Below are 15888 nucleotides of genomic sequence, written 5' to 3'. Positions count from 1 at the left end.
ACAAAAATCAAGCTTCAGGCATTGCTATTGCTAGGAATTATATTCACAATGCCTTTTTCTATAGGTTGTAAGCCTTATAAAAATAGTACTTCCTATCTCAGTGAGGAATCTCTCAGGGTACAAAAACACCTCTTTAGGGTCAAGTTCACTATATGTCATTTTCCTTTTATGGAGCACTATAGAACCAACCATGAGAGAGAATGCTTTACTTTTCCTACCTTACTAAATCATTCTACAAATAGCTCTCTCTAAACAGTAACATGGGCTCCGGTGCAGATGACCAAGCCTCCTGTGTTTTATTCACACTTGGTATTCGGAGCACCTGGCTCTTATCTCACCTTAGTTTAATAATACTACATACTCAAAATGTTTTCTCCAGGACCTAATCTTTCAGTCAGTACATCTGGAATGAATATTTCCGAAGGAGAATGAAGTCGTGGTTTGATAGTTACATGTCCTTTCAGTTTCATAAAACTGAAACTGTCCAGAGAGCCTAATTCCTGCCTTAGACCAGCTGATATGCTAGCAGACTGATGTGTGTCCCTATGATGCACACTGACATCCACCTGCAAAGTTCCCTCTGAGAGACACCCTTAGGGCAGCCTCAGTATTCTGGGTATTCTGTGAAGGTTATCCCTCTCCCTAGAAGATCCCACAGTAGACCCTAGCAGTAGGTACACACCTGTGATAATCAGCACCTTCACCAGCCACCTGTGGAAGAGAAAAAAAGGCTTGGTATTGGTAGTATACAACACCAAGTACCAGCCAAGGTTAGTATTTGCCTGAAGACGGAGGCACGTGTGGACAGAGGAATGCTCACTCAATAGGACCGTAGGGGATCTGGAAAGAAAATGACCAGAAAACCTAACATGTTTTTTGTGGATAATTGACCAACAGTAAAACTTATCAAGAAACATTTGCTACCTAGGTTTTGACATTTAACAGAGAACAGTTTCAACTACTAGTTCCACCACACCAGAAACAGCCTGCCTATCACTGAATGCTATACCTCCCTTCACCTTTAAATAAGTCTGTTTCCTCTCATATAGTCCCTTCTGGCAGCATGAGTGTACCTTTCACCACATCAGTGCACACAGGGGCTGGATACCTATGTTTTTTATTTTTATTTTTTGATGGTTCTATAAGATCTGGCCCCAGTGGCCAAGTACTCTACCACTGAGTAACTCCAGTCTCCTTTACATGACAAGTGCTCTTAGGCAGAAAGTCTGTGCTAAGTACTCTAAATGGACAGTGGGCCCTTAAATGAATACAGGATGACAACACACAAGAAACCAATACTGTAAGCTCCCACCAGAGTGAGTCAAATGAGATTCAATTAGGATTCAGAAGACCATTTTTCTGCTTCTATTACTTAGATGTATTAGCTTTCGAGTTACTACTTGAGATATTCTGCTTTCTTTATAAAAATAAGTAACTTCTGGCAAACCTAAATCTGCAAAAACTATTTAAAAATTAGAAGCTGGGCAGAGTGACACATGTGTCACCACAGCACTCAGGAAGAATTTGAATTCATGGCCATCGTGGACATACCAAGTTCCAGGCACCACCTTTTCAGCTAAAAGGAGCCCACCAATTTCCTGAAGTTCCCCCTACAATACATTTGATTCAAACTACTGAGAACAAAATCCACAGAAAAATATGCAGTATTCTAGTAAATTCCCCTCCTACACATTTCCCAGTGCCCTTCAGCTCATTTCATTCAACAAGAACATCAAACCTCAGGCAGAATTACAACTGTTTTCTAGCCAAAGCTTGGTTTGCTGGCCAGATCTCATTTTCTAGTTCCAGTCCTCATAGAAAAGATGAAACTGAGGTCTTAGAACTCAGACTCCGTCTCCTTCACAACTTTTTTTTTTACCAACTCTAGAACTGACTCCACTCAATCTATGCTTTTCTTAAGTGTAAGTAGAACTGACTAACAAGCTTTAAAATCTTGACTTTCATTGTGATTTCACCACAATGAAAAGACAGTTCAAGTACAAGAAAACAACAATTTTTACTTAGAACATACACAGATGAAAAGCAGGTTTATAAATCACACAGGCAGCTCAACAATCTGAAATGTTTATGCAGTCAATTTATATCCTCTCTATCTACTTTCAGAAAAAGCATTGGTAAAGGAAGGTACCCTGATCAGGAAAAAAATGTGCTGTGCCAGAAGTGTCTGGCTTGTGGTACTAGATGAAACAATACAGACGTAGGAATGCAGTTTCTGAGTTCATGGCAATGGCCCCAGGCCCCATCTTGACTATAAGAAAAGGGACACTTACCTTCGATGTGCCGACGGACTGTCCAGACAGCATTGGGGTTACCAGGGAGCTCAGAAACAGCCATTTCCGACACCTAACAAGAGAGGAGGCAAGCCACAGATCCAGTGAACATGAAACTCTACAACTTCCGTGCTAAGCAAGGCAGTAACACCGCAAAGACAAAGGCCTCACACTGGACAATACAGAAAAGGAGTTGGATCACTTAGTGAAAAAGAACCTACAATCCAGACTGCAGGCACTGGCAGGACCCATGACAGACTTCAGGAAAAAGTCATGGAACACACAGAAGGTACAAGTGTTACAGCCAAACTTATACTTTCTTTGGAATGCCTATATCAAAAAAAGCAAGCAAGCAAAAGCAAAAGCAGGCACTGCTGGAAATGAGTAAACAGATCTACATCACTGCTTTCTCTAAATTCAGTTAGACAAAAAAAAAAAAAAAAAAAAAAAAAAAAAAAGGGGTGGGGTGGGGTGGGTGGGTGCTGGCGAGATAGCTTAGCGGTTAAGAGCATGGACTGCTTTTCCGAAGACCCTGAGTTCAAATCCCAGCAACCCCATGGTGGCTCCATAATGAGATCTGACATCCTCTTCTGGGGTGTCTGAAGTGTACTTGCATATAATAAAATAAATGAATACATCTTTAAAACAAAAAACCAAGTTCCCCCCCCCATATTCCTTTAAAAAAAAAAAAAAGATTTATTTTATGCATATGAGTATGCTGTAGCTATCTTCAGACACACCAGAAGAGGGCATCAGATCCTATTACAGATGGCTGGGAGCCACCATCTGGTTGCTGGGAGTTGAACTCAGGACCTCTGAAAGAGCAGTCAATGCTTTTAACCCCTGAGTCATCTCTCCAGCCCCACTTCGATATTCCTTAAGGACAGTCAATAGAGGATTAGACACAATCTCTGTATTTATTATCTTTGGATTTTTTTTGTTAAATATTTTTAAATGACCCAGAGACAAAGTAGATAGCTTAATGCACAGTACAATTTTTTTTTTTTTTTTTTTGGCTTTTTGGCTTTGGCGTTTTGGAGACAGGGTTTCTCTATGTAGCCCTGGCTGTCCTGGAACTCACTCTGTAGACCAGGCTAGCCTCGAACTCAGAGATCCATCTGCCTCTGCCTCCCAGAGTGCTGGGATTACAGGCGTGCGCCGCCACCACCGCCCAGCTGCACAGTATTATTTAACTATATATTATAGAAAGAGCATATTAACTCAAGGCACTATCATTTAGAGTTTCCAAGTATACAGTAGAACACAAAAACTTCATCAGTAAAACTTAACTGTCAAGTATGTCAAATAGAAAACTTTGTTTTTATTCAAGTAAGACAACAGTCAAAAATCAAAAATTTTGAATTATTTTCAAAATACAACAAGAGCTCTGCTTATAAAGTTATAAGGACAGAAGGCAAGGCATTAAAAAGCAACCACAGAACTGGAGAAATGGCTTAGAGGTTAGGAGCACTGGCTGCTCTTCCAGAGTTCTTGAGATCAATTCCCAGCAACCATATAATAATGGTAACTCATAACCACCTATATGTAATGGATCCAATGCCCTCTTCTGGTCTGTCTGAAGAATGTTAGAGCGTACTCATAAACATAAAAAAATAATATCTGGGAGGCAGAGGCAGGCGAATTTTTGAGTTTGAGGCCAGCCTGGTCTACAGAATTAGTTCCAGGACAGCCAGCGCTATACAGAGAAACCCTGTCTCGAAAAAACCAAATCCAAAACACCAAAATAAAATAAAATAAAATAAATAAATAAATAAATAAATAAACCTAAAGAAAAAAAGCAACTATGGAATGTTTTATCTTACACTAAACAAAGCACTCTTCCTTTTATTGAGGAAACAGTAAGATGTATCAAATCTTCACTATGAGCAAATGAGCAGTAATCAAACCTTTGGCTCCCTGGATGCAGGCTCACACAGTGGAACTATTCTATCTGCTGCCAGTCCTGGTTTCAATAAGAATTTTTCTTTTTTTTTCATTTCTTCGAGACAGGGTTTCTCTGTATAGCCCCAGCTGTCCTGGAACTCACTCTATAGACCAGGCTGGCCTCGAACAGACTTTTTCTTTTAAAATAACAAAAAAGCTGAGTGGTGATGGCACATGCCTTTTATCCTAGCACTCAGAAAGCACAGGCAGGTAGATCTCGAGTTTGAGGCCAGGCTGGTCTACAGAGTGAGTTCCAGAACAGCCAAGGGACACAGAGAAACCAGAAATCCTGTCTTGAAAACAAACAAGAAGCTGGGCAGTGGTGGCGTATGCTTGTAATCCCAGCACTCTGGGAGGCAGAGGCAGGCGGATTTCTGAGTTTGAGGCTAGCTGGTCTACAGAGTGAGTTCCAGGACAGCCAGGGCTATATAGAAGGAAGGAAGGAAGGAAGGAAGGAAGGAAGGAAGGAAGGAAGGAAGGAAGGAAGGAAGGAAGGAAGGAAGGAAGGAAGACAAGAAAGGAGAGGGACCAGAAACAGAGAATGGGGAAGACAGGAAGAAAAGAAAAAGAGGAAAAGCAAACAGACACACATACTGGTTTTAAATTTGATGAAGGACACTCAAAATTTAGTGAAATATTGACTATTTTGGCAGTGAAAATATTTTCAGATTTCCAAAATAGTATTTACAAACATTCAATAAACTCTATCTGTATTTTCAAAATAACACCTATGTTGAACAAACTAGGCTTGAACTAAAAAAATCCTACTTCTGCCTAATGTGGCTCAAGTTACATACACCGTGTCCACTTTTATAACTAGATTTTTATAACTATAACTTAAGCTATCTCAACCAGACAACAAATACCATAATTAACTCAATTTTACAGAAAATCTTAAAAACAGCTACTTAGTAAAGCCAGACTTAAAACCAAGGTCATCTTGATATATTTTCAACAAAAATTAATTAAAGACAGACAATAGCTTGCCAATCACAAATGGTCACAGAAAGTATTATTTACTTCTGCCAAGATGTGAGAGGGAGTGATTCTGAACTACCATACTAGTAAGCTAAGGAACAGGTAATCTAAACTCCATAAACTTCAGGGACAAGATAAAGTACATTTTTATTCATAGTAATTTCTCTTTGATCTATTCAAAGTAAGCCTGTTTAATCTTCTGTGCTTGGCTTCCTTTGACACCCACTGTAAGAGAACAGAAGAATTCCCATCTTACCTCAAGTCCATGCCTTAAGACTCTCAGGGATGACCGGGGCCCCCTACCACAGGCGACATACAACTGCGGTGTGTCTTCATTGGCCAAATCGGCTATCTGCACAGATGACAAGAAGAAAAACTTCTTTTATACTACATTTTTAAGCACAATTACAAGAGTACAAACCGTTCTCTGATTTAAAGTTACTTAAGGGCTACTGACTGGAAAAAGAGACAAGGCCCCAGCATTCCACACTTAAAAAGAATTAAAAACTAGATAGAAAGATGGTTCAGTGATTAAGAGTACCCACTGCTCTTCCAGAGGCCCTGAGTTCAATTACTAGCAACCACACAGTGGCTCACAACCATCTGTAATGAGATCTGATGCCCTCTTCCGGTGTGTCTGAAGACAGCTACAGTGTACTCATATACATGAAATAAATAAATCTAATAAAACAAACAAACAAAAAATTAAAAAAAGATTATTAGTTACACACCCACATACATGCACATGATGTACTTAGCCAGCTCCTAGGTAACTGCACCAGGACAGTCTTGAACTCAAGCCTCACCAATCAGCCAGGCATGGCAGCTCACACCTCTAATCCCAGCAGTCAGGAGGCTGAGGCTGGAGGATAATGAGTTCAAGACTAGATTTGAGCTAGACAGAGTAAGACTGTCTTGTCTCAAAACAAACACCCCTCATAAATCAATAGGTTTTAGTCCCCGAACTTCTGTATGTATCTCCTAGGTTTCCATAGTGATGATTTCACAGATAAGTTGTCTTCAGACTCCATCTCAGTTTGAGGAAAACTTTAAATCAGGACATTTCAGATTTAATAGTAGTTGGCTGGCAGAGTAGAGAAGTGATTGAATAAAGCCACACCTGGCAAAATAGGATAGGAGAGAGGCTGTCCAGCTCATCCACCAGCACGAGGTTTTTAAGTGGTCTCGGCTGAAAGAAGAATGTGTCTCCTTCTTCTAGAGGCATGGCAGACGAAAACTCAGGTTCTTCATCATCGTCCCCAAGATGGGCAATCTGATATAAGTAACTGGGGAAAGCACACAAGGTTTTCTTTCACACAGGTTATGCAGAAACAATTTTAGCACAGACTTCAGTATGCTTGGAATGGGATGTGATAGCAGTTAGCTGTATAAACTTCAAAGGGAGAGATGAAACGGCAGGTAGAGCAGAGTGTGGGCTGGGGATAACTCAGTTGGCTAAGTGCTTGACACACAAACACGGGGACCTACGCTCAGAGTCCCAATACCCAGGTATAACCAGGGTGCAGCAGTGCCCATCCTAATCCCAGAACTAGGGAGACAATCCCAGATCCCTGGAGCTTACTGCTAGCCAGCCTACACAGAATCGGATTCCATGCAATAGTATGTCTCAGAAAATAAGGTGAAGACCTGACATTGATGTCCATACCCACCACACTTCCCCTGGAGGCAATGCATAAATAGCATAAAATTCTAGAAATATCTATATTTTGATTATGAGAAAATTGAGCTCAGATCAGTAAAGTGATCTGAGGACATGTTAGTAGATAACTGGCAAGAACCTTCATTTACAAGTGGTTTGGAGTTGTGGATACTGGTCTTACATTGGTCATTATAGTTCAGATTTCTTCCATATGGCAATGAAAATCCAAAGATTGTTAATACTGAGATACAGTTATCAATAAGATAATGTCCTATCTTGTTGAGATGACTCTATAAAGATTGGATTTTGCAGGAAAGGAAATCAAATTAAGTTTAGATTAGAACCACTGTAGGAAGTAAAACTAGAACTATTACACTTGACTAAAAGTAGTAGAGGAAAAATAAATTGAGATTTCACAAGTCACTAGAAGAGGTCCATTAACCAAAAATATTGAATAAGTCACACTGATGATATAGGAAGACAGTGTGGGTACTAAGGAACTTCAACTATAGGTCTGTACAGGAGAGCACATGTAGAAAGAAAATCTATTGTTCTTTAGAAAAATCATCTCACTATGCAGTCCCAAGCTGGCTTCAAATTTGAGATCCTCCTGCCTCAGCCCATGCCAACATACTTACAGACATTCAGGGTAGTAATTAAAGCCACTACAGTCAAGGAAGCTAACAATGAAAATTAACACCAAAATGGCGCTGGAGGAATGACCTGGGGTGGGTGGTCTTTTAAAGTGCTTGCTGCTCATGCAGAGGACCTGAGTTTGGTTCCCAGCATCCTTATCTTGACAGCTCACAACCCCTGGAACTCCAGTTTTAAATGTCTTGTCTGACTTTCTACAGGTATGTGGTGCACAGACATGCACTCAGTACAGACACACACACACACACACACACACACACACACACACACACAAGTAATTTTAAATAACTCTAAACACCCATAAAAAAGATAATGCAGTGGAAAAAAGGCACAGGGAGCTGGGCAGTGGTAGCGCACGCCTTTAACTTGGAAGGCAGAGGCAGGCGGATTTCAGAGTTCGAGGCCAGCCTGGTCAACAGAGTGAGTTCCAGGACAGCCAGAGCTACACAGAGAAACCCTGGGGGGTAGGGGGAGAAATAGGGAAAAATGAATTCAAAGAGAAAATGAGAGCAATATTTATTCTGAAAAACCTCAACTGTTCTGTAAAAAGCTCCCCAACTCTGAAACCACACCTCCGTTCTGCTACCTTTTACTATTTGTGGTAACCTGGGGGTTATAGTGGTAAGCTAGGACATTAAAAGGATTACTCACTGATTTCCAAATTCTGACGCCACAAAAAGGAAGCCTGTTTTAAGCACACACATAGCAGCAGCAACTGGCACAGTATCAAAATACTTGAGGCGGATCTCCGTAACCTGGAACAGAAAGACGGGTACATAGGCAAGTGCAGCTCAGCCACAGAAGGCCCCTCTTGTCTGTCAGACGGGGACAGGTGAGCAAGTGACAGTGCGGCTAGGCTGAGGGTTAAATGTGCTCTACTGCTCTTTCTGCTTTCCATTCAGTTCCGTTAGACTGAGCCTGCATGGCAAAGAACGCTTAAACATGGCTTTTCAAGTGGCTTTACAAGACCAGATACTTGTTAGCCAGGATGCGAAAACCCAAATTCAAACCCAATGATAACCACTTTCTAAAGTATCTAAGTTTCTAACTTTCCCCCCCTTTTCATTGAAAGTCAATTCTAGTCTCACACCATACATCCCAGCCAGTTTCCCCTCCTCCCAGCTTCCCCCAGCCCTCTCCCCCAGATTCACTCTCCACCCCATTTTCTCTTCTGAAATGTAAAATAAGGTGAAAGTCCTCCTTTTCATTTGAGAATCAGTTGCACTTGCTCCCTATCTTAGCTCAGGGAAAAGTTATGATGTATGGATGTTAAGAGGTATAGATGTGAAGCGTCTCGGAGACGGTGGTGGCATATACCTTCAATCCCAGTACTCAGCAACAGGGATATGCACATGTCTGAATTCTAGGTCAGCCTAGTCCACAGAGCTACAATTGCCAAGGCTATACCAAGAAACCCATCTCAAAAAACCAAAACAATAACAAAAAAAGTAAAGCAGCTTTGCAAATCTTACCTGCATAAACAGCTGATACCTTAGACAAAGGTTTTAGGTTATATTCAAATTAAAAACCAAAATAGACTACAGCAAATAGATACTCTCCTCCATTCATGGTCTACTTACCATATCTTCATCTGTCTCCAAAGTGATCTTAAAGATATCTCCCTGCTCTGTTTGGGCCAAAAAGAAGAACATGGACTTGGTCTTATGGGTGGCAGAGCAAACAAAAATCATTCCTCTTTCAGGGTCATCCAGGTCATTCTGGCAAGACATGGTCAACATGTTAGAAATAAGCAACTCAGTATTCTGGAATTCATCCTTTACCAAAAGGAACTATACAGAGTACTCAAGAGCTAACATATAAATATTGCCCACAATAGCTGCTAATAACTGAAACTTGCCCCCAGTAACCAAGAAACAGCTAATATTCCACTCTGCAGCCTGATCAGATCCTTAGGCAAAATTCATCTCCAGAGGAGAATGTCAGAGAAGAGACATGAATTAAAGAGTCATCATTTCAGGCTGTTCTTAAAATTTTAAAAATAAAAAAAGCACACTCATCCACACCGCCATGCGAACCACCCATCACCACCAGCCTGTACAACACCAAGTCCCCGCTCCCCTGGAAATGAGCCTGGTGCGGAGTTTTTAAATGTTTTCAATATTTTAGAAAGTATTTCTGCAAGTAAACTTATTATGCGTTTTAATACCTTTTCACTGCTCTATACCTAATACAAATTCCTGGCAATTAGATGCTAAGTAAATGTCTGATCAACAGGCTGATTTCAATGTTTTTAATCAAGATTAAATTTTATAGTTTAACCTACAAGGTTTAATCCAGAGACAATATTAAAAATACGTAGTTGAGGGAGCAACAATATAAGAAATGACTCAGTAATCAGATTGATAATGTATCTACAGAATGAACAGACTGCAAAGGAAAGAATATTTACAATCTAAAAAGAAAAAAAAATCATCATAGTCTGTACCCTCACAATGATGTGAACAGGAGGTACCACCTTAATAAAGTGATAACTTGGGTAGTATGTACAGCACACACAAAGCCCTGCACTCCAAAAATGTTAATAATCTCCCCTTTAAAAAATACAGTTAAAACTAAATAAAATGCAGTTTTAGAAAACCACCATTTTTTTCCAAATAACTCAAACTTTGCAACAAACAGTTTAAGAGATTACACTGGTGAGGCGGTTCAGCAGAAAACATGCTGCCAAGGCTAACACACTGAGCTCGATCACAGCCCTCAAGATGGAAGGACAAATTGATGCTTCTCTTCCAACCTCGTATAAGCCATGGCACATGCACACATGCACGCGCACACACACACAAATAATGTAAAAGAGAGGAAGATACTAATCATTAAAAACAAAAACCTAATTCATTTTCTGGACAATTGGTGGCTCTACGGCGAACTTACCCGTCTCCTGGGAATTGGACATCGGATGTCTGGCTGGTCACCAAAGTTCTTGTAGGTGATATAATTCTCAGAGCAGATCAGTACTCCACTTGGACCGTCAGATCCTCCAGGAACTGTGAAAGGGGAAGAAAGCATAAACTACCCTGAGCTGCTTTTATTTTCAACTGTTCTCCTTCCCACTTGATTCTGAAAACCAAGTGTTTCTTCTGACATGCACCTCTAACACAAGTACTTGGAAAGCAGAGGCGAAAGGATTAAAAGTCAAGCGGTCTTCAGATAGCTGGGCAATGGTGGCGCACGCCTTTAATCTCAGCATTTGGGAGGCAGAGGTAGGCAGATTTCTGAGTTCTAGGCCAGCATGGTCTACAGAGTGAATTCCAGGACAGCCAGGGCTACACAGAGAAACCCTGTCTCGAACCCCGCTCACCCCCAAAAAAGTGATCTTCAGTTAGGGAGTGAGTTTGAGGCTAGTCTGAGCTATATGAGATCCTGTCTCTAAAAAATTAAAATAAGGCCAAGCATGGTAATTTCCATGTATAATCTGGGCACTTGGGAGAACAAAGGATCAAGAGTTCAAGGCCACCTTTAGCTACATAGTGAATCCTGAAGCCTGAGGAATATGAGAAAATTTCAAAAAGCAAAAAACGGGCTCAGTTGGTAGAGTGCTTGCCATATAAGCATGAGGCCCATTTAAAAGTTGTCCGTAAAATCCTACCCTGAACCTCAGGGAGTGGGCAGGTGGGTGAGTGGGTGGGTAGGGTGGGGTGGGTGGTATCCTCGGGGGGGCCTGCTGCCTGTGCTCGTTAATTGCTGAGCTGTGTCTCCAGGTCCTTCCCTCAAATCTGATATTCACAGAAAGCTATATAGTCTCATATAGCTTTACTCTTCTAAATAAGTAGCTTTTATTATTTTACTAGTCTCTAATGAAATGTATTTTGATTTCCCCCCCCTTTCAGACAGGAGTCTCATGTATACCCATAGCTGGCCTCAAACACAGTAAGATCCAAATCCTTCTGCCTCTCAAGACCTGTAACTCATTCTAAGACAGGCTGGTCTCCAACTCAGAGATCCCATGCTGGAATTGACAAGCATAGCACCTGGCCTTTTTGTTTACAAAAAAAAAAAAAAATCTCTTTACCATCTTTAAGTTCAAGAAAAACAGAAGCCTAGTATGGCAGCTAACATCTGTAATTCCAGCACTAGAGACTGAGGCCAGAACGGCCTTGTGTTCGAGGTCATCTCAGACTACCTAAAGAGGACTACAGAATGACAACTTGTCTAAAACATTGAAACAATAAATAAATAAATAAATAAATAAATAAATAAATAAATAAAAAGACATTAGGTTTACTACAACGAAATCATGATACAAATCCTATCCAAATCCTATATGGTAAGCACCCACATGGTACCTTATGATGGTCTGTATTTACAGTTCATAGGAATCCAATGTCTTTTTTGGTCTCTATAAACATGCACACAAGCAAAATACCCAAAGTAAGTAGGTTTTCTCCCCTCAAAAGGCACAAAGAAGCACTGCAGAAAAGTACCTGTAATAAGGAAGTTGCCATGTTCCTCCAAGGGTTCACTGTATTTCCGAACCACATGATTTAAACCAAGGTCCAATTCATAGAAAGTAAGCGTCTGCTGGGTATTGGCTGCTGCTTCCCCCGTGGGATCATTGTCTGCTTCCTGTAAGACAGTGCCACAAAAACTAATCAAGTTTTATTCTTGGAAAGAATATCAGGACTTTACATACAATGAAGTAAAGGCTCACAGATTACAAATAGTTTGACAATGTTTATGATACAAGAACCACAAGATCGAAGTCTCTATTCTGGACCCAGGGATGCCACTACTCGAGAATGCTGCCTTTGTCCAAAGCAACGAAGTAGCCTGCTCTGCCTTTTACTACTTCCCTTAAACAGACAACCCCCATCCCAACCGAAACATAACTCTGCCTTTCTCACGCAGCTCCTCTTAATATCTCAGTCCAGACCAGTCATTTTAAATCAAATACTACATAGTCAAATGCACCAAAGATTTTCAGTAAAGCATTAATATCATGAAAAAGACCCACTAACAAGAGTGATTTTAAGATTTACATACACAATAAATTATTTTAGGAAAAAATCTGAGATGACTAAAACAGGGAAGGAGAAAAGAAGAGAGGGAGGGGGAGGGAGGACCTTGGTACCTCATAATCCATCTCCAGACAAGCAAACATAGGATTTTCAAATCCCACATCTACTCCAACCACATGATACACCAGAGTGTTCGCTTTGTGGGCCTCCAGGGGGGATGAAATGGTAAGTCGGGCTGCAGCATCTCTGTTCAAGATATATACCAATTTCTGCTTCTCAATTGCACCTGTTGTTGAAGATGAAAACACCAAATTTCCACATGAAAAGAAGAAACCTAGATGTTTATTCTTAATAAAGTTATTAACCATCTGTTGAAGATGAGATAAACTGAGAAAAAATGAGAACAAAAAAATTGTTTGGCAGTTTTTGCTTTGTATTGCTCGTTTTTAACTTCACAAATAGTAACAAAACCAGAAAAAAAAAATTTCATTAACAGTCACCACTAACTGTACAAATACACTGCCCTCTACTGTTATCAGACAACAAAAATCACTATAATCCCCCCCCCCCAAACAAACATCTCAATATCCCTCTAATTCTTAAGGAATCTTTAAGGTTCCCTGGATTTTAAGGTACACCTAGAGATGTGAAAATACCCAATCAGTCTGTTAACTCCTCTCTGAATTAGGCCCAGTGGCTTTGTAACTGGTCAAAGGGTGGCTTGCCCTCTAGAAGCCTGATCAGACACACACAGAATCTCCAAGAATTCATCAGAGAAGAGACATGATTGTGAATCATCACTTCAGGCTGAAGAAAGCAACCAAACGACACAACCAAGATCACTTCACTGTAGCCTTTGCTGCAGATAAATTCTTTCAACTAAATAAAGCAGTTTACCTTATGACTTTGTTTTAAAAGGAAACCTTCAGTTTCAATGTAGTAAATGTAATTGTAATGCCAGATGTTAGCAATTAATCGATAAGCTGGCACATCGCCAAGACCACGGCATATCTTACACTACACTGAGCACACATAAAAACCAAAGAAGCACTGAACAAATAAAGTCAGACACTCACTGATCATGACGGCTCTTCCTTTGGGATCCACAGCTAAGAACTGGCCAGGAACAATGCGGCGACATCCGCTTTTGCCAAAAGTTTCTTGGTGAATTTTCTCAAACATATTCTTTGATGGCTGGTATTCCAAGATAACAATTCGGCCTGAATCACTGCCAACTACAATGTAGTCTTTGGTGCCACCTGTTAGCCTAAATGCCATGAGTGACCGGATAACACCAAATACTTCAACAGTGAGGAGGGTATGTACTTTGCCAGTGTTAGGATCTGGGCGAAGTAACTCCAAAATCTTCCCACGGGAAACAACAATTTCCTGTTGCTTGGTTCCTAAGTCACCAAAATAAAGATCATAAAAAGAATGAGCCCCCAAATAACTAAAATGGATAGAAAGTACAGTAAAGACAAACAGAATAAATAAGCATGGGAAATCAATGTTTTGAATTAACTTATTCTACTTGAAAGGGTACTTTTCCCAGATTGACTAATAAATTATCAAACAAGCCTTTTATAAAGGGTTACATAAGTAAAAAAAAAAAAAAAAAAAAAAAGCCAGGTGGTGGTAGCGCCCGCCTGTAATCCCAGCACTCTGGGAGACAGAGGCAGACGGATTTCTGATTTCGCGGCCAGACTGGTCTACAGAGTGAGTTCCAGGACAGCCAGGGCTATACCGAGAAAACCTGTCTCCAAAAAAAAAAAAAAAAAAAAAAAAAAAAAAAAAAACAAATCCAAAAAACAAAACAAAAAAACTCCAAACAAACACACACCTTTATTTTCCCAAGACTGGCCACCAATATAACCAATTGGGAAGCATCTGTTACTGATGATTATATGGTCATGCATGCATGGATGCAGATACTGATGCTAACTCTCCTAGCACCACAGATGGCTCCAAAACAAAAACAACCTTTGTATATATCTGTGTATAATATGTGTGCACTGTGTAAGTGCAGGTGAGCACGTGCCACTAGCACACACATGAAGAGCAGAGGACAATCTCAGGAGTTAGCCTTCACCGTCCACCTTGTATAACAGCCTCCTCTTAGCCACTGCACACACTGGGCAAGCTGGCCTGAGAGCTACCCTGCACACAAGCTGGGATTACAGTAGAGCTACTAAATTTAGCTTTATGTAGTAGGTTCTAGGGATCCAAACTCAGGTAAGTCCCAGCAAGACAATAATGAGGATCTCTCCAGTCCATGGTTTGTAACTTTATGATAATGATGTAGTACATGTATATAAACTGTGAGTTCTATGGTGCATGCGTGAGGCAGAGGACAACTTTCAGAACTGTTTTCTCCTACACTGGGCCCCAATAATCAAAAACCTAGCTAGCTGTCAGGCTTCAGCAACAGTGCTTTTCTTGGATCTTGCCAGTCCTATTTCTTTAAAGAATTGTATCTTAGCTGGGCAGTGGTGGTCTACACATTTAATCCCAGCAGTCCAAGCAGAGGTGAGAGATTTCTTCTGAGTTTGAGGCCTGACTGATCTACATAGCCAGTGCCAGGACAGTCAGGGCTACACAAGGAAAATCGAGTCTTGAAATACAAAGCAAAACCAAACCATGCACCTTAGGCTATCCTCAAGCTCAGGCTGGCCAGAACTCACGCTCACAGTAGCACCTCAGCCTCCTCAGTGCTAGGACTATAGGCATCAACTATGACACCTATACTCTTTTTATCAAATTTGATGTCAAACTCAAAATTAAGAACCAGCTCTGGGAAGGTAAGGGAGGAGGACTACCAGGTGAGGCCATTTGGGGCTGAAGTGTGACTACTTGGAGTTTCAAAGCTCATGTCTCACACAATTTGGGAAGTTATGCCCCTGAAACTGAGTGACAGATAATACATGGTTATTTAACACAACCCCCACACCAACATTTGTTTTCTTGTAAAAGGGAAACATTTCAACAAAAGATAAGCAAAATATATAGTAAGTCACTTCCATTCACAAAAATAACACCTGTAGCGCTTACCAGAGAAGTTGCCATGGATGGCAAAGCTGATGCCAGTGGCCCGCTGTAAGGTCAAGTTGTACAGAAACATGGTGACAAACGAAGCTGTGACACTCAGTCACGTCGTGGTTATAGCAACAGGTTCAAGTCAAAGCAGGCTACGGTCACAAAAACAGAAGAACTGGTTTTAAAAGGAACTCTGTGAGAGAACTTCTTACTGAAGACAGAACAGGGAGAGTTAAGTGTGCTTTCACCATGTGCTTCCTAAGCATGCATGAGGACCTGGGTTGCAATCTCAAGGGGAAAAAATACACCACCATTTATATGGTAGGTACCATTCCAGTCATATTGGGATAAA

At 40.7% G+C, this 15888-nt stretch overlaps 1 protein-coding gene and 2 non-coding genes across 5 annotated transcripts in view; all 3 read right to left on the bottom strand.

Moving 5' to 3' along the window:
• Sf3b3 (splicing factor 3b subunit 3) overlaps nucleotides 1-15888 on the bottom strand; it is a 36537-nt gene that overhangs the window by 18623 nt on the left and 2026 nt on the right. For all 3 annotated transcript variants that reach the window (XM_052166170.1, XM_052166171.1, XM_052166169.1), the window contains exons 2-11: nucleotides 15552-15688; nucleotides 13580-13906; nucleotides 12617-12789; nucleotides 11970-12111; nucleotides 10420-10532; nucleotides 9108-9245; nucleotides 8179-8282; nucleotides 6334-6499; nucleotides 5470-5565; nucleotides 2292-2364 (exon numbers count right to left, since the gene is read on the bottom strand). In XM_052166170.1, coding sequence (XP_052022130.1) covers nucleotides 2292-2364; nucleotides 5470-5565; nucleotides 6334-6499; nucleotides 8179-8282; nucleotides 9108-9245; nucleotides 10420-10532; nucleotides 11970-12111; nucleotides 12617-12789; nucleotides 13580-13906; nucleotides 15552-15621 — 1402 coding nt within the window. In that variant the 5' untranslated portion in view covers nucleotides 15622-15688. The remainder of the gene's footprint in view (nucleotides 1-2291; nucleotides 2365-5469; nucleotides 5566-6333; nucleotides 6500-8178; nucleotides 8283-9107; nucleotides 9246-10419; nucleotides 10533-11969; nucleotides 12112-12616; nucleotides 12790-13579; nucleotides 13907-15551; nucleotides 15689-15888) is intronic.
• Nucleotides 9422-9509, bottom strand: LOC127672269 (small nucleolar RNA SNORD111). The gene has a single exon (XR_007974921.1). It is a non-coding gene; the product is annotated as a small nucleolar RNA SNORD111 (small nucleolar RNA).
• LOC127672270 (small nucleolar RNA SNORD111) lies at nucleotides 13236-13313 on the bottom strand. Its single transcript, XR_007974922.1, has one exon. It is a non-coding gene; the product is annotated as a small nucleolar RNA SNORD111 (small nucleolar RNA).

Source organism: Apodemus sylvaticus, chromosome 21, assembly GCF_947179515.1.
Source record: "Apodemus sylvaticus chromosome 21, mApoSyl1.1, whole genome shotgun sequence".
NCBI lineage: Eukaryota > Metazoa > Chordata > Mammalia > Rodentia > Muridae > Apodemus > Apodemus sylvaticus.
This window is presented reverse-complemented; position numbering and strand designations above follow the sequence as displayed.